General features: G+C 45.7%; 1 protein-coding gene across 1 annotated transcript in view; it reads left to right on the top strand.

The window, feature by feature from the left end:
- The window catches only part of EFR3A (EFR3 homolog A), a 198,254-nt gene that overhangs the window by 167,663 nt on the left and 5,108 nt on the right, over positions 1-25,483 (top strand). The window contains exons 20-23 of the mRNA XM_088449716.1: positions 3,939-4,027; positions 4,901-4,946; positions 9,076-9,179; positions 21,542-21,591. Of these exons, the coding sequence (XP_088305842.1) occupies positions 3,939-4,027; positions 4,901-4,946; positions 9,076-9,179; positions 21,542-21,591 (289 nt within the window). The remainder of the gene's footprint in view (positions 1-3,938; positions 4,028-4,900; positions 4,947-9,075; positions 9,180-21,541; positions 21,592-25,483) is intronic.

Raw genomic sequence — 25,483 nt, 5'->3', positions numbered from 1 at the left:
GGGGTCTTATGTTTAGGCATTAGGGAGGAGGGTTAGGACTAGGCAGTGGGGAGGGAGGGTTAGTGGTATGGAGAGGGGGAGGGGTAAGGTCTATACTGTGGGGGGTTATGTTTAGGCATTAGGGAGGAGGGTTAGGACTAGGCAGTAGGGAGAGAGGATTAGGGGTATGGAGAGGGGGAGGGGTAAGGTCTATACTGCGGGGGGGGGTTATATTTAGTCATTAGGGAGGAGGGTTAGGACTAGGCAGTGGGAAGGGAGGATTAGGGGTATGGAGAGGGGGATGTTTACGATATTTACACACAGGTGTCAGTATCCTAACCCGGTCGGGATACCTGCGTTGGGATTCTGACCACCGGGATCCCGAGTGCCGGCATGCCGTACCCAACCAATTTTAATTATCCTATAATTAGCAGAGAGAAAGCCAATCACTTTGTATTATGTAGTGTTGATCAGTAGGCCCATGTCGTTTGTGTATTACATAACACATGATGTATGCATAAACTCCTATTAGCCATGAGATGATGGCATTGTTCCAGGCTTGTATATAATAAGGAGCTACACAGCCTCTACTGTACATTATTCTAGATATTGGAGGTTGGATTTCGGTAATCATTATAAAGCATTCAGCCTGCGGCATTGGGCCTTTTCATTATAAGGATATTCTTAGTCGCCGACGGGTGTTGTGATTATAGGGGAGATGTATCAAACTTTTTATAGAGGACCGAGACACTATTACGTCCCCAGAGGGTTGAAGGACATTTTTTTACAGATGGTTCTTTAAACTTTTCACACTTTCCAATGTTGTCCTACTTAAAGTATAAAACTGCTTATTGTTCACTTTGCTGTATGTTATTACTCATGTGTAGTCCTTTGACTTAGTGATTACGGTATATTGTAGAGAGCTAGAGATGACTCTGGAGGCTATGTACCAATATTATCAGAATAATATGGGAAGTTGCACATTTTCATCTTTCCATCCAAACCCAGGCTGTCATTCAGATCTTCTTTGTGGTTATGAGGGTTTGAAAATACATAAAATCATTTCTGCCATTATTCTTAATGACATCTTTAATAATTACGTTTAAATAAGTTGCATATCACAAAACCGGTTCTTCTAGTGTCTTCGCGTTATTGCGGTGGCATCACTTTGGTACATAGCCCCCATGATGAACGCTGATTTAATCTTTTTTCATTCCATCGGATCTCTCTCACAAAAAATATGTTCTCTCTTCTTAATGTAGCTCAGTTCCCATCACTCAAAAAAATACCTAAAAGTCCCAGCCAATCGAAAGGTAAACCGCCCTCTGGCTGATCCCCCTAGACTGACCTAGCCTAGCGTTGTTCCCTTACACACCCCGCGTAACATGACGTAACCAGTTTGTGCTCACTTGTGTAGTGCGACCTCAGCGTAGCGGGTTGCTGAACTCCACATCAAAGGGGTTTTCCACTACAAATTATTGCACCATTTCCCCCCCACCCCAATGATAGAACTTTGGTGACCGTCGTTTCCTGGGGAAATTTTATTAAATTATTTATTAAAGTTTTATTTTGCTCTGACAAACACCTTCGTGCTACTTGGGGCTCTCACATTGGATAGAAAGATCCAGCCCTGCGGGTTATCTGCTGAGGTCCCACCTGTATGTAAGACCACCAAAGCACTGTTGTTGGGAAGGGAGGGCATTTGGTGCAGGGTTTATTTAAAGTGGAACCCCCCCTTAATGTAGTTCTGTAGTAGTTAAGGTAGTAGGCTCTAGAAAATTAGATGAGTCCTAATCAATTTACCTTTATATATTTCCAAGTTTTGTATTTGTTTATTATTCTGTTTTAACACAGTGATACATTTTATAAGAGGTTGAAGGTTTATTTTCTAAGTCAGATCTTTATTTCATTGTGAAACCTTGTATCCGTAAGAAGCAGATGACCTATTTGAGTACAGATGAGTAGCTCAGTGTGAACTGGTTAATCTTGTACAATATGAAATCATTCATTTCTGCGTTGTGGAAAGGAAGTCAGTCTGCAGCTGTGCGTGGCGCTACCGTACTGCGCTGCTAGAGCCGGGGTAGGCAGGCAGACCGTGGCTCTCCACTTTTTGTGGAACTACACATGTGTCCACATACACCTATCCTCAAATCGCGCCACATTAACCCCATTTATTATGCCAGGGACTTTGCTACTTAGCCGCACCAAAACAATAATCCTAAGTATCTAGTGCACTATAAGTGAACTAAGACGCAAGATTAAGGAAAAAATAGCACAAGACAGGTCCCATACGACTGACCATGTATGATTGTGCTTCATTTGTAACTTTATACCAATTCCTTTGCAACAAAAACCTAGTACACTATTTGCGAACTAAGGGCCTGATTCAGCAAGGAACGCACGGATGCAGACGTCCGCACCCGGCCGCTGCGAGAATATGCTAATGACTGCATACGCTCGGCAATCACAGCAGAATAAGCAGACGCCCAGCACTACAGAATACCACCCACTTCCCTTTACGTGCGTCCTCTATACCTGGCAAGATAGCGGTAACATCGAGAACCATCGGATCCATATGCACAATAGTGGGTTGACCTGACCCTCCTGCAGACACAGCGAGACTTCCTGTGTGCAACAAGACCTCATGCTGCGTCCTCCGCCGCAAGGGCTTAATTATCCACGCCCCTGAAACGCCATCCAAACGCACAGACACGCCTACGTTTGCCCGACCACTCACCACCCACAAACGGCACTTCCTGTCAATCACTTGTCCCTGGGGCTGCGGACTCCCTTCGTACGCATACTCCATGGCACTGGCCGGTTCGCGCCCCAATGCGCAGACCAAAATCACCGACCGACTGCGTGTGTCTGTATCTGTGCGTTCCTTGCTGAATCAGGCCCTAAGACGCAAGACTGAGGAAAAAGTATCTAAATTGAGGAAAGAGTACGCAACACGGGAATTACACAAGGCATCACGCGCCATATGGTGCAAAAGGAATATCTGTATAAGGACATACCTGTAGAAATCCCAGCAGTGTAGGATTTGTAGACTCACGTTTTAATGATTTTCTTCTTTTGATAGTTTTCTTTTTGTTTTGAGCCTTTAGGGGGCGATGTGCTGTGGCTATGCACATCACAGATAATTACGGCACAATAACATCGCTACTTTTAGTGAGCATCCTTATTGGGGGTGCCAGGTTAAAGAGCACTGTATCTGTGATCAAGGCTGCCGAGAGAGATGGTAGGGGGGGGGGGCAGGTATTAATTACATAGGCTAATTACCCTGTTCAGTGACCTTCGCTACTTTGTGGTGCTGTAAATACTTTTTTATACGCCTCTTGTGATTAGGCCACACACCCCGAAAATACCTAGGCCTGGCCAAGCATTCCACGGCCCTGCATGTGATGTGCCACTGTTACCAGCATTTCCACTCCATTCCAGTGACACATCACAGGCTTTGCTTTTATTTGAAGCGGACCCAAATAGTCCAAAATGACTAATTGTTTTTGTATCTCTACTTGGGAATCCTGGGTATCTGAGGAGTGATACTGTAAGTTCATAGTGCATTTTACGGCATTCTAATCCAGACAGCGGTCCGTTTTGGTAAGTATTGTATAACGCTTTAGAAGATCTGAACTATTTACAGCCCCAGATATTTTTTTTTTCTTGATTTTAGTGAGAATTCTTTATGATTAGTCATTTATTTGTATAGTGAATTCAGAGACCCGCAATGCAATCACCCAAGAATCACAGAACTGTACTGTTGGCTTTCTGTAATTTGTGTATTTCCTTTGATCTACAAAACACGGTAACCAGCAAGGTTATTCCTGGAAATGTGATCATTTATGATGGCGGATTGTAAGTGGTCTGGCAGGCGCTGTTGAAAGGACGCGGCAGGTCTTCGGTACTGTGTAACTATCACCCTGGCCTACTGTGCTAAGAGTGTTCTGTTTCAATAGATGAAGATAGACTTTCCAGAAGAAAGAGCATTGTAGACACAATCTCAATCCAGGTGGACATCATGGCTGGAAACAGCACAGAGGATAAGGTACTGTACTGTTCTTCTTAGAATATTCTAATTTGGTCCTAAAATGATGGACTTCATGACACATAGACGCTGTGCAGTCTCCTGTGTTCCCTGGTACAGGTTTGTCTAGGATGGTATAAACACTTGAAGTCGGCCTGCAATGTCCAACGTCAACCATCAACGAAATAGAGATTAACATATAGATGGGTATAGAAGTCTAGCGCCCCAGCTATTAAGGGAAAACAAACCGTTGTGCAGAATATATACCATCTGAATCTGCAGTGCAGTATCCTGGCACTTCAAGGCTAATTTCATATCCTTGTGTACTTTATATTGTTATGCATATAACTTAGTAGCACAGTTCAAGGCAGATCTCTGCAACCTGTGACTCCTGGCTGGTTGGGCATGCTTGAACATGTGCTGCAACAACTAGAGAGACTCAGGTCGTTAAAGCCATAAAATAATGGGTGATGCCCTTAAATGAAAGCAGAATTTGGAGGATAGACTATGGGGGATGATTTAGTTACAGACGAACGCAAGCAACGTCACATCAAATTGCCACCCACCCCAATTCGTCCAGAATTTGGTTTGAAATTGCGTGTTTTGCTCTAGGGGTGCATGAAAAAAAATATATTTTAGGACTACCATAAGCGTGGCATATATGCGCACTAGTTTGTTGGCATCGCTGGCATTGCCCGCATTTGAATTAACCTTTTACGAGTGAATAGTCTCCCATGAAGTTGTTTTCATTTTCTTTTTTCATTTTGGCGTTTTGCTTTTACTTTTGGGTTAGGAAATAATGACATGTAATGTTTTATATGGCAAATAATCTACATGGTCTATACGTTAGCTTACTTTACGTTACCCCTAACCACAAGTCTGTTTCTTTTGTAGGTTAATACTGAAGAGATTACCTTTGAATCTCTGAAAAAGGCGATTGGTAAGACTCGTTTTGGTTCACTTTCCAGTTTTATTCTGGACTCTTGTAATGTACTGACCGCGATTGCGTTATATTCTCCATCACTGTGTGACTATCAGGCTTCCCACTGCTCAGCGGCAGCATACTGCAAGTAATGTAACTCGTTAGGTTGACAAAGAATCTAGTACACCTACTGTGCAATGGAACAGGGTGGGCAATATTGGGGGATGACTGTCTATAGCCGTACACAAAATATTTTGGAAAAACTTTTTCAATTCTAAATTACAATAACAGGCAGTTAGGGAGCTATTTGAAAAAAGATTTCTAGGTCATTTTAAATGAATTGCATGGTATGGATTCTAAAGTATTACACTGAAATCTCAATAGTACCACAATACAATACAGAAGGGATTAGAAGAATATTGTTTCTTGTTGCTAGCCTGGGACCATTAAAGTCCCCCTCCTCTTACCAGCTCTGTGGATGGCAGGGGACGGGCTGGATGCTGGTTACTGGCCATCTCCAGCTCTATCTCACTGCTCCCTCCTCCTGCTCATATTGCAGAGATCTGGCATTAGGGACCGCTTATAATATATCATTTTCTGCACAGAGGGAGAGAGGAGGCGTTGTGCTTATACACTGTATTAGCAAACCACCTTCTTTCTCCGTCTGTGTAAAAAATGATATGATGTGAGCAGCACCTACTGCAAGTCTCCAGCTGCTAAGTGTCCCAAAAGTTTCGTTATCTGTGGTCCAGAATTAGCAAGGTTCAGCAGGTCGTATAGAATCTTGTTTTATTCCGGTGCTGCTCTCCTGGCTTCTACTCACTCACGCTGGTGGCATGTTGTTGGTGGGTTACCCGCTGGCAGTCTCAGAATAGGCCAGGTCTGCTGGAGCCGGAGAGCCGTGCTCAATCACGCTGGCCCGTTTTTATGTTGGATTACGCTGCACAACAATGAAAATGTTTCCGATGTGAAAATAGTTACCTCTAATTGATGTCAGCATGCAAAGAATGAATATGACATTTAAAACTCTCAGTTAGCTCTGAGTTCCGAGATATAGCCCATTTATGACGATGTAGGGGTATTCCTAGTGAAGTGGGCAGAATGGAGAGAATCTTACCAGCAATCTGCGTTCCGCGCAGAGGGGGCGGGGCCTAATGACCCAGTTACATGAATCAGTTATTTGTCCCCTCCCCTATTCAAGTATAGTATCACTTTGTATCACTGTATAGTCATACAGTGATACATTTTATATGAGGTTGAAGGTTTATTTTCCAAGTCAAATCTATATTTCATTGTGAAACCTTGTATCCGTAAGAAGCAGATGACCTATTTGAGTACAGATGAGTAGCTCAGTGTGAACTGGTTAATCTTGTACAATATGAAATCATTCATTTCTGCGTTGTGGAAAGGAAGTCAGTCTGCAGCTGTGCGACGCTACCGTACTGCGCTGCTAGAGCCGGGGTAGGCAGGCAGACCGTGGCTCTCCACTTTTTGTGGAACTACACGTGTCCACATACACCTATACATACAGTATAGTGCAAGTAGTGTAGCTCAAAAAATAGAGCTAGTAAAAACATTCTGGAATCATTTTATTTTTTCTTGACCTGAAATTAGTAATGTATGACTATTAGTAATGTATGACTATTAGTAATGTATGATTATTAGTAATGTATGACTATTAGTAATGTATGATTATTAGTAATGTATGACTATTAGTAATGTATGACTATTAGTGATGTATGACTATTAGTGATGTATGACTATTAGTAATGTATGACTATTAGTACTGTATGACTATTAGTACTGTATGACTATTAGTGATGTATGACTATTAGTGATGTATGACTATTAGTGATGTATGACTATTAGTGATGTGTGACTATTAGTACTGTGTGACTATTAGTACTGTATGACTATTAGTAATGTATGACTATTAGTAATGTATGACTATTAGTGATGTATGACTATTAGTGATGTATGACTATTAGTACTGTATGACTATTAGTAATGTATGACTATTAGTAATGTATGACTATTAGTAATGTATGACTATTAGTGATGTATGACTATTAGTAATGTATGACTATTAGTGATGTATGACTATTAGTGATGTATGACTATTAGTAATGTATGACTATTAGTAATGTATGACTATTAGTACTGTATGACTATTAGTAATGTATGACTATTAGTGATGTATGACTATTAGTGATGTATGACTATTAGTGATGTATGACTATTAGTAATGTATGACTATTAGTGATGTATGACTATTAGTGATGTATGACTATTAGTAATGTATGACTATTAGTACTGTATGACTATTAGTGATGTATGACTATTAGTACTGTATGACTATTAGTAATGTATGACTATTAGTGATGTGTGACTATTAGTAATGTATGACTATTAGTGATGTATGACTATTAGTGATGTATGACTATTAGTACTGTATGACTATTAGTAATGTATGACTATTAGTGATGTATGACTATTAGTGATGTATGACTATTAGTGATGTATGACTATTAGTGATGTATGACTATTAGTGATGTATGACTATTAGTAATGTATGACTATTAGTACTGTATGACTATTAGTACTGTATGACTATTAGTACTGTATGACTATTATTAGTGATGTATGACTATTAGTGATGTACGACTATTAGTACTGTATGACTATTAGTATGTATGACTATTAGTGATGTACGACTATTAGTGATGTACGACTATTAGTGATGTACGACTATTAGTGATGTACGACTATTAGTGATGTACGACTATTAGTGATGTACGACTATTAGTGATGTACGACTATTAGTGATGTACGACTATTAGTGATGTACGACTATTAGTGATGTACGACTATTAGTGATGTACGACTATTAGTGATGTATGACTATTAGTGATGTATGACTATTAGTGATGTATGACTATTAGTGATGTATGACTATTAGTGATGTATGACTATTAGTGATGTATGACTATTAGTGATGTATGACTATTAGTGATGTATGACTATTAGTGATGTATGACTATTAGTGATGTATGACTATTAGTGATGTATGACTATTAGTACTGTATGACTATTAGTACTGTATGACTATTAGTACTGTATGACTATTAGTACTGTATGACTATTAGTAATGTATGACTATTAGTAATGTATGACTATTAGTAATGTATGACTATTAGTACTGTATGACTATTAGTGATGTACGATTATTAGTGATGTACGACTATTAGTGATGTACGACTATTAGTGATGTACGACTATTAGTGATGTACGACTATTAGTGATGTACGACTATTAGTGATGTACGACTATTAGTGATGTACGACTATTAGTGATGTACGACTATTAGTGATGTACGACTATTAGTGATGTACGACTATTAGTGATGTACGACTATTAGTGATGTACGACTATTAGTGATGTACGACTATTAGTACTGTATGACTATTAGTATGTATGACTATTAGTATGTATGACTATTAGTGATGTATGACTATTAGTATGTATGACTATTAGTATGTATGACTATTAGTGATGTATGACTATTAGTGATGTACGACTATTAGTGTGTATGACTATTAGTAATGTACGACTATTAGTAATGTACGACTATTAGTGATGTACGACTATTAGTGATGTACGACTATTAGTGATGTACGACTATTAGTAATGTACGACTATTAGTAATGTACGACTATTAGTAATGTATGACTATTAGTAATGTATGACTATTTTTAGAAAGGAAACAAATTAAAAGTATTAATTTGTTGTACAGTGTTATTAGATCTTTTTCCAGCAACAAAACACTGGTGGCTTCTGCTCTGCCTCACTCCAGACATAAGGGGCAGAATTGATATTCCTCCCAAATCTGATTTTTTATTTTTTTTTTCCTTTCTGGTGATATTTAATTTTTTTTTAAATTAGATGTCGGGTAGAAATGTTTACAGGTCAAACAGACAAATATACATAAAATACAACAGAAAATAATATTACTGAGCCGCGAAAACAGGATTTCAATTGCGTTACTTTAATCTTTGTAATAATTGCTAGAAATAGTTTAGCACATTGCAGTATTAAAATTGGTTTCTGTTTGTTCATTTTTCATATTCTTTCTTATTCCCACAAACAGATAACACCGGCATGGAAGAGCAGGAGAAGGAGAAGAGACGTCTCGTTATAGAGAAGTTCCAGAAAGCTCCGTTCGAAGAGATTGCGGCGCAGTGCGAATCTAAGGTGAGCGTTTCCTACAGTCTTATCCTCTATTATTAATGCAGCTGGTCCAGTGCCGCTAAGATCAGTGTTAAATGAGGAACTTGGGGGCTGATTCAGCAGCGGACGCAATGGCAATATTTCCGTAGATCGAGCGATTGTTAGCCATGGCACATGCGCACACGAAGCGATTGTTTTGCGATTATGTTTGCACACTGACAAAGTGAGTACAGGTAGTCAGCGTTTGGGGGAGGTAACGTTGGACGACTGGGCAAATGCAGGCGTGTCTGGCCGTTTAAACGCAACGCCGTTTCGTGGGCGTGCTTAAATTAGCCATTGCGATTGCTTTTGCAGCATGAGAGCTCTCTGCACGTCAGACCTGCCGTAGATGCAGCATGACTGGCTCATGCGAGACGGTGTACCGATGTTTACGCAGGAGTGCGCCGTCGGGCGGATATGAGAAGGCAGCACTGGGCATCCCTATGCTGTGGTAAACGTTGGAATTTCGCAGCTATCTTACGTGCGTAATCGCAGCTGCGATTGCATGACCGTCTGCTGCTGAATCACTTCCTTAGAACTCTAACATAGGCTCCTGCGTTTTCTGCGTGGCCTAGTAACACATTGGGGGCCGATGAAGTGTTGGCGCAAGTCAGTTTTGCGAACGTGCCTTGCGAGTTTTTACACTGCACATGCTCAGCAGCTGAACGTGCGCACATACAGGCAACGCAAAGTCACACATAACTAAGTCGCACATCCACTTGCGGCAGATGGAGCCAAACTGGGTGGTAACAAGATATTCATAAGTAGGCCACGTTTAGCGAGGGTGTGTCACCAGAATTGTGGGCTATGCAGATTTGTGCGTATGCAAATATCCTCGTATTTCTCCATGCGAGCTTTGCGGGTGTTATTATAGCCAACTTGCTTTAATCTCTGAATCGGGCCAATGTATTTAAAGAAGAGCACTGCCCAAAACGTTTCGTTTAGTTTGTAGCTTTCATTAAGACGTGAAGAATAAACACAATTACAGTATGCAGTGTCCCTTCGTTAAGGGATTAATTCCGATCCAGCCGGTCACCCAAAGGTCCTCCCCTGCCTCACAAACATCCCACTCCTCCAAAGGAGCCAGGGACATTGTTAGGGGAAGAAGAGAGCCATGCTGGAACGTTCTTATCATCTGTTAATTATTTCCCCCCGATACTACAGTTCAAGTTATGAGGGAGACACATAGGAGGTCATTTACTAACCGTGAAACTGACGAAACGCAGCAGAGCAGCGCCAGGTCTACCAGTTTTTTAGAGCAGTGCAGAAACAGGAAGGGATTATGGATTGTTGCACCCACAGAATGCCAGTATGCAGAGTCATAGGCATCCATGCGAGCGGACTGTTCCTATCCGTACGCTTTGTTTGATGACCATCATCATCAGGGCGCGCTTGAGCCAGCCCCCTCCTAGGTGCAAAAATAAGCCTGGAAACATTTATTCTTCTGGCCAACTTTGCAAAGCCGCAATTCCCTCTATACGCCCTCCCTGAACATCGCCAATATAAAAACCGCCCCGTTACAGTCCAGTGACATCCCTTCATTTGCAAGTGGAGTTGCGACTGAAATGTATAGGACTCTCCTTGAGCCATAATTGCGTGCGCTTGGTTCCGGAGCAAGTGAAGAGTGAAAACGCACGACTCTGCACCGGCCCTTGTGTTTTTACTGTAAGAGATAAAGGTGGGTGGAGATGGCACACATTTCTAGGGGCGCTCCTTGTTTGAGGGGAAGTGGCCATTTTCACTGTTCAAAAAAAAAAAAAAAACCACTTGAATTTTGACCAATCAGGACGTCTTCTAGTTTTGTCCTATACTTTTTATGGAACTTTGTTTTGCGCCTCTATGCTGCACTTGGACAGAGAAGCACATTTGCAGTTGCACGCCAAGCAACGTAATAATCACTTTCTCACAAACACACACAGTTGCTACGCGTGATATAAACACAGTCCTAGTGCCACCTTACTCTCACGGTTAAGCACAATTGAGGCTAGGAATTTTGCGAGGAGATTGACAGGATTTGGCGATCACACCCTGGCACAATGAGCAGCGCCAGATAAACTAGAGACGTGCTAGCTTGTGGAGGTATCTCCCGGCAGCGGAGAGTAAGCGTGCGCCAAAATGTGCAGTAGACGGACCAAAACAATCTGCCGCGTGTAACAATTGCGCTTGGTACATTAGGGCTATGGTGATCTTGCCGGAAGCCGTGCTGCTGACATTTGCGGATTTACGTGCTGAGTGCAGTTTTCTACTAGAGTTAAGGGCGTAATGCATCTGTCTGGAAGCCGCCATCTCGCTGGTGACCGTTATCTGTCTGCAGCTAAACTTCATTCTGGATCAATTTCGCGATTTATCTTAGAATCAAAATGTGTCAGTTCTTTGGGTCCTATGAAAGAAAGACAATATAGAAATATCATATTACTGGTTATTACACTGGGAAGTGTTTTTTATATTTTACCTAAACTCAGTTTTAATGATCAGGTAAACAGGAATATAGAAATCTAGAAAGCTGTCATTTTTGTGACTGACTGTTTGTATCATATGTACCTTTTATTTAAAAAAAAAATTAATGTTCACTATCACATCTCGTGCAACATTAGAGATATAGAGAGTGCTTATGTATGTACTATTGTGCAGTAATATCATTACATATAGGGGGAATTCAATGCAACGCGTTATTGAATAGCGACGGGAAGGACTCCCGAAGCTATTCAATAGACCGCGCTGTTTGGCCGCGCTAAGGATTTCTTCTCGCACCCCCCTGGGGATGCGAAGAGAAATCCGACCAAAGTGCCGGGTGCGCGGCTCTTTTTTCTGCATAGCGCGGCGCTAACAGCCGCGCGCCCGGCACTTTGGTCAGAGAATGCCGGTTACCGCGCCTCAACACCCTTGCTAAGGCGCGATGTCCGCGATAACCGGCATTCTCCGACCACACAGCGCACTGAATTGAATAGCTCTGGGAGCTCGCTCCCGGCACTATTCAAGTTGAATTGAGTCGCCCCCATAGTCTTGTGGTAACTTCTTATTATCCAATGCTGACATTACAGTAACTTGGCAACATATACAGTAAGTATCGGTTTGTGCTTGTCTGATAGTGTTCTGTCTCCTGACGTGTGATTGTAGCCATGCCGGATTCAGTGTCTATCCAGTATAAAGTGAGATAGATAGAGAGATAGATAGAGAGATAGATAGAGAGATAGATAGAGAGATAGAGAGAGAGATAGAGAGAGAGATAGAGAGAGAGATAGAGAGAGAGATAGAGAGAGAGATAGAGAGAGAGATAGAGAGAGAGATAGAGAGAGAGATAGAGAGAGAGATAGAGAGAGAGATAGAGAGAGAGATAGAGAGAGAGATAGAGAGAGAGATAGAGAGAGAGATAGAGAGAGAGATAGAGAGATCGATAGAGAGATCGATAGAGAGATCGATAGAGAGATCGATAGAGAGATCGATAGAGAGATATGAGAGAGAGAGATATGAGAGAGAGAGATATGAGAGAGAGAGATATGAGAGAGAGAGATAGATATGAGGTTGATCGATTTGAGGTAGATCGATATGAGATGGATAAATAGATATGAAAGATATATAGATAGATATGAGATAGATAGATATGAGAGAGAGACACATAGAGAGAGGACAGACAGATAGATATGAGAGATAGATATGAGAGATAGATATAGAGAGATAGATATAGAGAGATAGATATAGAGAGATAGATATAGAGAGATAGATAGATAGATATGAGAGAGAGAGAGATAGATATGAGATGGATAAATAGATATGAAAGATATATAGATATAGATAGATATGAGGTAGGTAGATAGATAGATAGATAGATAGATAGATAGATAGATAGATAGATAGATATGAGAGATAGACACATAGAGAGAGGTAGATAGAGATAGATATGAGGTATATAGAGAGAGACATAGATAGTTATGGGATAGACAGATAGATATGAGAGATAGATATAGAGGGAGAGGCAGATAGAGAGATAGATATGAGGTAGATGGAGAGGGCGATAGATAGTTATGAGGTACAGTAGATAGATATAAGATGGATAAATAGATATGAGGTAGATAGAGAGTGAGATAGATACAGTGCAACCGGAAAGTATTCACAGCACTTCACTTTTTCCACATTTTGTTATGTTACAGCCTTATTCCAAAATGGAATAAATTAATTATTGTCCTCAAAATTCTACATACAATACCCCATAATAACAACGTGTAAAAGTTTTTCTTTGAGATTTTTGCAAATTGAATAAAAAAAAAAAAAACCTAAGAAATCACATGTACATAAGTATTCACAGCCTTTGCTCAATACTTTGTTGATGCACCTTTGGCAGCAATTACAGCCTCAAGTCTTTTTGAATATGATGCCACAAGCTTGGCACATCTATCTTTGGGCAGTTTCGCCCATTCCTCTTTGCAGCACCTCTCAAGCGCCTTGAGGTTGGATGGGAAGCGTCGGTGCACAGCCATTTTCAGATCTCTCCAGAGATGTTCAATCGGATTAAAGTCTGGGTTCTGGCTGGGCCACTCAAGGACATTCACAGAGTTGTCCTGAAGCCACTCCTTTGATATCTTGGCTGTGTGCTTAGGGTCGTTGTCCTGCTGAACGATAAACCATCGCCCCAGTCTGAGGTCAAGAGCGCTCTGGAGCAGGTTTTCATCCAGGATGTCTCTGTACATTGCTGCATTCATCTTTCCCTCTATCCTGACTAGTCTCCCAGTTCCTGCCGCTGAAAAACATCCCCACAGCATGATGCTGCCACCATCATGCTTCACTGTAGGGATGGTATTGGCCTGGTGATGAGCGGTGCCTGGTTTCCTCCAGACATAACGCCTGGCATTGACGCCAAAGAGTTCAATCTTCGTCTCATCAGACCATAGAATTTTGTTTCTCATGGTCTGAGAGTCCTTTGGGTGCATTTTGGCAAACTCCAGGCAGGCTACCATGAGCTTTTTACTAAAGAGTGGCTTCCGTCTGGCCACTCTACCATACGGGCCTGATTGGTGGATTGCTGCAGATATGGTTGTCCTTCTGGAAGGTTCTCCTCTCTCTCCACAGAGGAATGCTGCAGCTCTGACAGAGTGACCATCGGGTTCTTGGTCACCTCTCTGACTATGGCCCTTCACCCACGATCGCTCTGTTTAGACGGCCGGCCAACTCTAGGAAGAGTCCTGGTGGTTCCGAACTTCTTCCATTTATGGATGATGGAGGCCACTGTGCTCATTGGGACCTTCAAAGCAGCAGATATTTATCTGTACCCTTCCCCAGATTTGTGCCTCAAGACAATCCTGTCTCGGAGGTCTACAGAAAATTCCATGGACTTGGTTTGTGCTCTGACATGCACTGTCAAGTGTGGGACCTTATATAGACAGGTGTATGCCTTTCAATATCATGTCCAATCAACTGAATTTACCACAGGTGGACTCCAATTAAGCTGTAGGAACATCTCAAGGATGATCAGTGGAAACAGGATGCACCTGAGCTCAATATTGAGCTTCATGGCAAAGGCCGTGAATACTTATGTACATGTGATTTCTTAGTTATTTTTTCTTTTTTTATTAAATTTGTAAAAATCGTAAAAAACATTTAACATATTGTCATTATGGGGTATTGTGTGTAGAATTTTGAGGACATAAATGAATTTATTCAATTTTGGAATAAGGCTGTAACATAACAAAATGTGGAAAAAGTGAAGCGCTGTGAATACTTTCCGGATGCACTGTCTATTGTAACATCCAGGCTGTGATTTACAGGTGAGCTCCGCATTCGGGGATTTTTATCCTAATGGTAGATTTGTTTGTGCGGCCTGGATTCTCTGAAGCTAGGGTCACTATAGTAATACAGATGTGTCCTCACTAACCTGTCCTCAAATCGCGCCCAATAACTCCGTTTGGCATGCGGTGAGAAATGCCACTATCCCACGCCATGCGACCCACCACACAATTTTGGACCAAATGTGCATCTTATTGGCACCACTATAGTACAATGCACGAGTACCCCGAGCACTACTATAGGCATTGCGTGCAGCTGCGGAGTACAACATAGTCGTCAACTTGAGAAAAAGGCAAGAGACTGATGGTTAATACCATGTATCCCGACCATGCAGCGTTGTGCTCAATGTGGACTACAGTATATGCAAATTCGATTGCAACAATAGTACAAATCCTAAGCACCCAGTACACTATGAGGGGTATTTAATTAGCCGCTGGGTTTACCCTGCGACTAATTCTTGGCCAAAATCCCCGCGGGGATAAGCTAGCCAATAAAATAGCCTTTTTCTACTTCAGGGTCCATAGGGTATCCACAGGATACCTTGGGGTATAGGTGATGACGTCAGTCTTCAGGCACCACAGAGTTAAAGTTTTCAGCCTCCCAGGATGCATCTGGGTCCCTCTCCTATACCCCGCCCCCGGGCCAAGGCATCTCAGTTTCGTCGGTGCCTGGCCGGAGTCGGAGGCACTGTGCAGAGGGGGGCTATGAAGAGCCCCTGAAGTTTCTTTTAAAGGCAGCGCTGGCTGCACATCTGGGAGTACAGCATGGACAGTCAGTACTGACGTCCATGCCGTCTCCCCTACACCCCGCCGGTACCAGAACGCCGGTACTGATCCGGGGATGCTGGTAGACATCTGGGGTCACGGCTAGCGGTGTCCCCAGATGTTTTGGACCATGGCCGGATCCAAGGGGATGCAGGTAAGCAGCGGGGTCCCGCGGTGGGTCCCTGCTGGTCACATGGTCCTGAGTCCCCAGGCAGGGGGCTCCCTGGGGACTGGCTGCAGCGTGGAGCCAGGCGACCAACCTGCGCTTCCACTACCCCCTGGGACAGCGGGCCGCTGCTGAGCGGCATGCGCTGCGGCGTCCCAGGGGTTAAATGCATGCCAGGGGAGCGCGCTTTCCCTGTCTCACAGCCGGCGCCTCCCCTGCTGCACACAGCCTCTCTGCTCTGCCTGATTGGCCACAGTGTGTCAGCTGTCCTCCCCAGGCCGGCCTCCTTCATCTTCTGCTCCTCGGTGGCCATCTTTAAAGCATGGTGAACACTGCTGGAAGCCTGTGAGCGGTGGCATTGCGGTCTTGGTCCCCCAGCATACCTCTCCTCTGTTTGTCACAGGTCAGTGTATGCAGCGCTGAGTCCTACCAGCCTGAGGGTCTGAGTAGTTGAGAATCAGCGCTAATAGTGCAGGGATTTGTTTCTTCTGCATTGTATGTGACTGAACTGCTAGCCTGCTGTCTGTACTTTCACTTTCTACTGTCAGCTTTATTACTGTCCCTGATCTTGCTCTGCTCAAAGCCCTTGCGGTGCGCGGTGTGCAGGGTGTTATTCACACTATACCAATACGTATAGGTGTGAGTGTCACATACTTACCATCATGTCTGAGACTGATTTTCCTCTCCAGCTCATGTGTACTAAATGTAAGGTACCAATAGCGGAGGGAGAGGGTAACGCGGAGGGGTTATGCCCCCAGTGCCTGGCACTGTCACGGCCGATTATGGTCACGGTCCCGGTACAGGAACCTCCCTGGGCTTGTTTCGCTAAGGCGCTTACAACCCTTGTGGGCCAGCTAGCTCCGCCACCTGCGTTTACCCAGACGGGTTTGTCCCAGCAGTCAGTGGTGTCGTCACCCATGCGGGAGTTCCCGAGACAATTGATGGTACCCCACAGTCTCCCTGTCCCTTCCCAGGTTTCTCCGGAGCCTGCGTGGGTTAATACTCTTAACTATATCGGTTCAGCATTTGTCCGATGTTTTACAGGGGGAGTCTGTGTTGCGGGCTCATAACGGCCGGTGGCGTCTTTATCTGCTCCTTATGGGGATGACGATGAGACGTCAGATCATGGGGAGATTCTGGATCTATCTGACCAAGAACCTCTCCGTACCAAAGAGCCGGACGCTAAGTCCAAGGTGTATATCCCTGGTCTTATTCGAGCGGTCCGCTCGGCTTTAGTTATTGAGGATATTGATCCTTTGGTGGCCACATTCATATATGCCTTTTTAAGGATATTAAGGGTGAGGCTACGGTGTTCCCTCTTTCTGATCAATTAGTGGATCATTTAGAGGAGGCGTGGAAAAATCCAGGTAAACGGTTTCAGCCCCAGAGACGCTTAGCCGTGGCTTATCCGTTTGCGGTCAATTATTTTTCTAAGCGGGAATCCCCTACGCAAGTGGATTCACATGTCACAAGCCTAGTCAAAAGTGCCACATTGCCTATGCCTTTGATGTCATCCTTGAAGGATGTCACTGACCGCAAGGTGGAGATCTGCCTCAAAGCCGTTTATTCCCTTGCAGGGAAGCATCCAGACCGGCTCTGGCCGTGTGTTGGGTAGCCAGAGCTATGGAGCGCTGGGCGGATAATTTGGAGGCGTCTTTGGACTCTGACTGTTCAGCTGAACAGACCGAGTTGGTGGGCAATCTCCGAGACTCGGCCACTTACATTAATGAAGCGGCCTTAGATATTTGTATGCTCACCTCTAGGATCTCCTCTGCAGCCGTGGCTGCTCGTCGCACCTTATGGTTGCGTTCTTGGAAAGCGGACGCGGATTCCAAAAAGGGATTAGAAGGTCTGGACAGGTACTATTTGGTCCAGATCTGGACAAAATTGTAGTTACGTTGGCAGCAGCAAAATCTGCATGTCTTCTGTCTGCTACGATTCTTTCTAGTGCTGGTGGGTCGTCCTTTTGGCCTCACAGGGCCCAAGGTAGGCCTAAAGTACAGTCCTGTCCACGGCAGGCTGGGGCCAAGAAATTGTCCAAGCCCAAGAATCAGGTCTGGAGTACCAGATGTCCGGCTCCTAGGTCAGATAACAAACCTGCGGCCTGACGGTCCAGGCCTCCTTTTGGGGGACCCCAAAGTGGGGGGCGCCTGCTTCAGTTCGCCCGGTGCTGGTCGCAGTGCATGTTCCAATTTCCCAGAGGGGCCTGGGTTTCTATTCCATTCTATTTTTGGTGCAGAAACCCAATGGGTCTTACCGTTCAATACTAAACCTAAAGGCCCTCAGCAAGTCCTTGAGGGTGCCTCTGTTTCGGATGGAGACCCTGCGGTCCATTATTCTGGGGACTACATGGTGTCATTGGACATCCAGGACGCTTACCTGCATGTCCCTATTTTTTTGCGCCATCAGCAGTTCCTCAGATTGGCAATCTGCAACGAACATTTCCAGTTCCGGGCACTGCCTTTTGGCCTGGTGACTGCTCCACGGGTATTCACCAAGGTCATGGCGGCTCTCCTGCGGACGCAGGGAGTCCGACTGTTGCCTTATCTGGACGACCTCCTGTTGATAGCGGGGTCTCCAGAGTTTCTTTTACACCATCTGGATCTGACGATTGCGGTACTGCAACGTCACGGCTGGTTGACAAACTGGCAGAGGTCCACTCTCACCCCGTCTCAGAGGATCCTGCACCTCGGGGCCTTATTGGACTCCAGGCAGCAGTGGATCTTTGTGACGGAGGAAAAGATCCTTGCTTTGTAGTTGAGGGTGCGCAGTTGTCTGCAGTGTCGTCGAGTGTCGACACACTTGGCAAAGAGATTATTGGGCTCAATGGTGTCGGTATTCGACATGGTGGAGTACGCCCAATTTCACTCCAAACCTCTGCTGCTATTGATCCGGTCCAGATGGAATGGATTGCCTCAGTGTCTCAAGTCCCAGACGATGGGGCTCACTCCGGATGTTCGCCTGTCTCTAACCTGGTGTTTGCAGACGCCCGTTCTGGGTGGCGAACTGGGTCCTGTTAACAACGGACGCCAGTCTCCGGTGCTGGGGAGCTGTCACGGGTCCACACTTGTTTCAGGGCAGGTGGACTCGAGCGGTAGCGGAGCTTCCAATAAACATTCTGGAGCTCCATGCGGTGTCAAGAGCTCTCCAGCGGGCACAGCCGGTTCTCCAGGGTCACCCTGTGCAGGTCCCGTCGGACAACGCCACCACGGTGGCCTATTTAAACCAGCAAGGAGGAACCGGGAGAGTGGTCTTTATACCAGGACGTCTTTCGGAGTCTGGTGGACAAGTGGGGTCTTCCAGAGATAGACCTCATGGCGTCCCGGCACAACAACAAGTTGCCGGTGTACGGGTCTCGAACATGAGACGAAAAGGCGTCTCTGGTGTATGCCCTGTCCGTCTAGTAGATGTTCCAGTTTGCCTACCTTTTCCTTCCGTTTTCCCTTCTTCCGCGGGTATTACGGAAATTCAAATCAAGAAGGAGGTACGCTACTGTTGATAGCTTCCGAGTGGCCCAGACGGCACTGGTTCTCCGACCTCCAGAGTCTGTCAGTAGACGTTCCTCTGAGGTTACCATTACGACTGAATCTGCTGTCATAGGGTCCTTGTCTTCACCCGGACCTGACTCGGTGTGGCTGTTGAAACGGTCATGCTAAGGTCCAGAGGGTTTTTCTAGCTCCGTGGTGCAAACCATACTAAGAGCTTGTAAACCTTCCTCGGCAAGAATCTACCATCGTGTGTGGCATACTTTCTTCCGGTGATGTAGACCTAGAGGTTATTCCCTTAGGGAGTTCCGCCTGTCTAGGGTGTTGGCTTTCCTACAGGCTGGACTGGATCATGGGCTTCGCCTGGCTTCTCTGAAAGTGCAGGTGTCTGCCCTGTCAGTCTGGTTTCATCGTAGGATTGCTGCGCTCTCTGATGTGCACACCTTTATGCGAGGTGTTCTTCGCATTCAGCCACCTTTTGTTCCACCAGTGGCGCCTTGGAATTGGGCTGTGGTCCTGAGAGTTCTCTAGGGACCGCCGTTTGAACCACTGGACTCAGTGGACTTTAAATGGCTTACAGCTGAAACCATATTCCTTCTGGCCATTGCCTCGGCCAGACGGATGTCGGATTTAGGGGTTCTCTCTTGTAGACCCCCTTTTCTGAATTTTCATAGGAATAGGGCGGTGCTTCGCACTCGTCCGGGATTCCTTCCCGAAGTGGTATCCAGTTTTCACATCAATGAAGAAATTGTTGTGCCGGCTTTCAATTCACCTGGACTTTCAGTGGGTGATGCCACTTGGGATGTTGTGCGGGCATTGAGAATTTATGTTGATCGCACTTCTTCTTTTAGGAAGTCGGACGCCTTGTTTGTCCTCTATGGCTTCCGTAAAAAGGGTTGGCCTGCTTCAAAGTAGACTTTGGCAGGCTGGATTCGTATGGCAATTTCAGAAGCTTATCTTCATGAAGGTCTTCCAGTTCCCTCCTTGGTGAGGGCTCATTCCACTAGGTCTGTGGGTCCTTCGTTTGCAGCTAGACGTGGTGCCTCTGCAGTTCAGATCTGCAAGGCTGCTACGTAGTCTTCTGTCAATACCTTTGTGAGGTATTACGCTTTTGACATCTTTGCCTCTCAGGATGCTTCCTTCGGGCGGCGGATTCTCCTCTCAGCACAGGAGCGTCCCTACCCTTAAAGGATACTGCTTTGGGACATCCCCAAGGTATCCTGTGGATACCCTATGGACCCTGAAGTAGAAAATATGAGATATGGTAAGAACTTACCCTTGTTATCTCTATTTCTACAAAGTCCATAGGGTTCCACAGGACTCCCGCCCTGTCGCACCTGTACTGCAGATGGGCTTTATTTTGGTCACCGTTTTTTCCGTCTCCCTATGGTGAGAATGTGATTCTTGTGAGTGTCCAGATTTTTTTCTTCTCTCTCTTTCTTCTCCTCCTCCGGCCTATGGCTTGTGACGTAACTGAGATGCCTTGGCCCGGGGGCGGGGTATAGGAGAGGGACCCAGATGCATCCTGGGAGGCTGAAAACTTTAACTCTGTGGTGCCTGAAGACTGACGTCATCACCTATACCCCAATGTATCCTGTGGAACCCTATGGACTTCGTAGAAATAGAGATAACAAGGGTAAGTTCTTACCATATCTCATATTTTCGCACGCCGAAAAATCGTGATTCACGCGCGTGTAAACACACTGCGTAAACTGCGGAATCCATAGGTTATTTTTTGCCACGCGCGAGCCCGATTTGGTGGTTTTTACGCAGATTTTACCTGGCACCTCCATGAGCTGCAAGGTAAAGTCAGACTGCGGGGACTCGTGCGCAAGGAATCCCCGCTAATTGATTAGATCCGGCAATAATTGAATATGCCCTAAGCGGCTTTGGCTGTGACTTTGGTGCGACACAAAAGTGGCAGAGTCGCTATTCCGCGGCAGATTGTCTAAGTCTAAGTGTGTCTGGCGCCGTGTGGCACAAAAAATGTTGGGTAAATAAGGACACGTCTGTTATTGTTCGTTCACAGTTAAGTTTTCTTAACTTTACAAATAAGTAGATAAGTGACCATGTAAACGTTTACCCTGTATGTTACTGTCATGTTTGCTAGTAATATCTTTGCTGTAATTCTAATTTATTTATTTTGCGTTCCAGGCTAACATGCTGCATGATAAACTAGCGCAGATACTGGAGCTGACTATAAGGTAATTGTGCAGAATATGAAAGAAAGTTTAGAATATGTTGAAAAGAACCCTTTAAGCCAAAATGTTTCCTATCATATTTGGATTGCAGTTTACTGTTACATTAAATAAATTGGATTTTACGCATACTTTAAAAAATGTAATCTAAATAAAAGGTGTGTTGTTGCGCTATTTCGTTAGTTGTGAAATAACTCCGGTCAGCGCCCTGGAAAAGTGTAAATGAGTACAACACATGATGCATTGGTTTCATGAGACCAATTTAGGCCGCAGCAACCGACCTGCCAGAGTTACCAAAACACTCCATCAAGCACCACATTCTTGTGCGTTTACTCCGTACTTGCTGCACCTACAGGCTTGTGTACACTTCAGCTGGTGTCACTTGGCTTGTGTACAAAGCAGCTTGTGTCACGTTGGCTTGTGTGCACTTCAGCTTGTGTCACGTTGGCTTGTGTGCACTGCAGCTTGTGTCACATTGGCTTGTGTGCACTTCAGCTTGTGTCACGTTGGCTTGTGTGCACTGCAGCTTGTGTCACGTTGGCTTGTGTGCACTTCAGCTTGTGTCACGTTGGCTTGTGTGCACTGCAGCTTGTGTCACGTTGGCTTGTGTGCACTGCAGCTTGTATCACGTTGGCTTGTGTGCACTTCAGCTTGTGTCACGTTGGCTTGTGTGCACTGCAGCTTGTATCACGTTGGCTTGTGTGCACTGCAGCTTGTGTCATGTTGGCTTGTGTGCACTGCAGCTTGTGTCACGTTGGCTTGTGTGCACTGCAGCTTGTGTCACGTTGGCTTGTGTGCACTGCAGCTTGTGTCACGTTGGCTTGTGTGCACTGCAGCTTGTATCACGTTGGCTTGTGTGCACTTCAGCTTGTGTCACGTTGGCTTGTGTGCACTGCAGCTTGTATCACGTTGGCTTGTGTGCACTTCAGCTTGTGTCACGTTGGCTTGTGTGCACTGCAGCTTGTGTCACGTTGGCTTGTGTGCACTGCAGCTTGTATCACGTTGGCTTGTCTGCACTTCAGCTAGTGTCACGTTGGCTTGTGTGCACTTCAGCTTGTATCACTTTGGTTTGTGTCTTGGGCGCTTCTGGAGAGAACACAGGTGGATTGGAGGCTAAAATATACATTATATGTGGCAGTTATATGCTGGTAATTGTTAGGTGTGATTTTATTTTCTGTTCTGTGTATAAATGGGCATTCCTGAAAGAAAATAACATACACCTTTCTACATCAGGGTCCATAGGGTATCCACAGGATACCTTGGGGTATAGGCGATGGCGGTAGTCATCAGGCACCACAGAGTTAAGTTTTTTCAGCCTCCCAGGATGCACTGGGGTTCCTCTCCTATACCCTGCTCCCGAGCCAAGGCATCTCCGTTTTGTCGGTGCCCGGCTCAGAGTCGGGTCACCATTTTCAGAGGGGGGCTGTTAACAGCCCCTGAAGTTCTTTAAACAGCGTTGCTGCAACAAGAGCTGTACAGCATAGACAGTCAGTACTGATGTCTATGCTGTCGCTCCTCCACCCCGCCGGACCAGAACGCCGGTACTGATCCGCGGATGCTGGTGGGTGTCTGGGGGTCACAGCTAGCGGTGACCCCGGATTACCCGGACTGTGGCCGGATTCAAGGGGGTCAGGTAAGAGGCAGAGGGTACCCGCCGATACACAGTCCTATGTCCTCAGGCAGGGGGCTCCCTGGGGACAGGCTGCGTGTGGAGCCCGGTATTAACTTGCTCTTCCACTAGACCAGCAGGGACAGCGGGTTGCAGCAGAGCGGTAAAGCTCCAGCGTCCCAGGGGTTATTTGCATGCAAGGGGAGTGCGCCTTCCCTGTCTCACAGCCGGCATCTCCCTCGCTGCACAGTGCCTCTCCATAGCGGTCTGGCAGGCTCTGTCAGTGCTCCTCCCCCGGACCCGCCTCCCCTCATCTCCTCTGTGGCCATTTTCTGTGGCAGGTTCCAAAAAAGGATTGGAATGCTTGCCTTTTAATGGACAGGTCCTGTTTGGCCCTGATCTGGACAAAATTGTGGCCACTCTGGCAGCAGCTAAGTCTGCGTGTCTGCCGTCGGCTACAGTCCCATCAGGGTCGGGTTCTTTGTCCTTTCGGCCCTATAGGGCCCAGGGTAAGTCCAAAGTACAGTCCTTTCCGAGACAGTCAAGGGCCAAGAAATCTGCCAAGCCAAAGAAGCAGGCTTGGAGTACAAGACATCCTACTCCCAAGTCGGATGATAAGCCTTCAGCCTGACTGGACGGGCCTCTCCCTGGGGGACCCCAAAGTGGTAGGCCGGCTTCTATTCAGTTCGCCCAGTGCTGGTGTCTGACCACCACGGACACTTGGGTAAGAGAAGTGGTCTCTCGGGGGTACGCCCTCTCCTTCCGGCGGAGGCCTCCCAGCCAGTTTTTCACCACGGGCCTTCAGTCAGATCAAGACAATGCCCTGGAATTCTGGAAAGTGTTACAGTCTATGCTCCAGGCTGGAGTTATAGTGCCGGTTCCGTTGCCCCAGAGGGGATCAGGGTATTACTCCAATCTCTTTCTGGTACCAAAACCCAATGGGTCTTACCGGCCCATCCTCAACCTCAAATCCCTCAACAAATCCTTGGTTCAAGATGGAGACCCTGCGTTCCATCATTTTGGCAATGGAGCCTGGGGATTATATGGTGTCGCTAGATATTCAGGACCTGCATATCCCCATTGTCTTAACACACCAGCGTTACCTCAGGTTTGCAGTGGTCGACCGACATTTCCAGTTTCAGGCACTTCCCTTTGGTCTGGCCACGGCGCCTCCAGTGTTTACCAAAGTCATGGCAGTTATGGCAGCCCACCTGCAGATGCAGGTGGTCCGCTTGTTACCCTATCTGGACGACCTCCTGTTGTTGGCAGGGTCTCCAGAGATACTTCAGTGCCATCTGCAACTGACAGTGTCTGTGTTGCAGACTGACGGCTGGCTGATAAACTGGAAGAAGTCCTCCCTGGTTCCCTCACAGAGGAATGCTCCATCTCTGAGCCTTGTTGGACTCCCAACATCAGAGGATCTTTGTGACCGAGGAAAAGATCTCTGCATTGCAGGCAAAAGTACGCAGTTGCCTGCAGAGTCGCTGAGTGTCTATTCACTCGGCGATGAGGTTACTGGGATCCATGGTGTCGATGTTAGACATGGAATATGCCCAGTTTCACTCCAGACCTATGCAGAAGTTGATCCTCTCCAGATGGAATGGGTTGCCTCACCGGATAAAGGCACAGACAATGGTGCTGTCACTGGAGGTACATCTGTCATTAGCCTGGTGGCTGCAGACTACTAACCTGAACAGGGGGCGCCCCTTTTGGATTGCGGACTGGGTTCTTCTGACATGGGCGCCAGTCTCCGAGGCTGGGGAGCAGTGACTGGTCTGCACTTCTTCCAGGGAAGGTGGACGCCAGCAGAATCTGCGCTTCCAATAAACATCTTGGAAATTCGGGCAATATTCAAAGCTCTCCAACAAGCAAGACATGTCATCCACGAAAAAACCCATGCAGGTGCAGTCGGACAACGCCACCACGGTGGCTTACATAAACCTCCAAGGGGGAACCCGCAGTCAGGCGGCCCTGACAGAGGTGTCCCAAATTCTAGCTTGGGTGGAAGGCAATTTCCCTGCCATCTTGGCAGTGTTCATACCATGAGTCCTCAACTGGGAAGCAGACTTTCTCACCCATCAAGATGTGCATCCAGGAGAATGGTCTCTTCACCAGGAGGTGTTTCAACTGCTGGTGAACAAGTGGGGCCTTCCAGAGATATACCTCATAGCCTCCCAACAAAACAACAAGCTACCTGTGTACGGATCAAGAACAAGAGACTCAGAGGCCCTTCTGTTAGACGCTTTGTCGGTCCGGTGCACCTTCCAGTTTGTGTACTCTTCCCTCCGT

The sequence above is a fragment of the Taudactylus pleione genome, unplaced genomic scaffold, assembly GCF_031769625.1.
Source record: "Taudactylus pleione unplaced genomic scaffold, aTauple2 ptg000493l, whole genome shotgun sequence".
NCBI classification, from domain to species: domain Eukaryota; kingdom Metazoa; phylum Chordata; class Amphibia; order Anura; family Myobatrachidae; genus Taudactylus; species Taudactylus pleione.
This window is presented reverse-complemented; position numbering and strand designations above follow the sequence as displayed.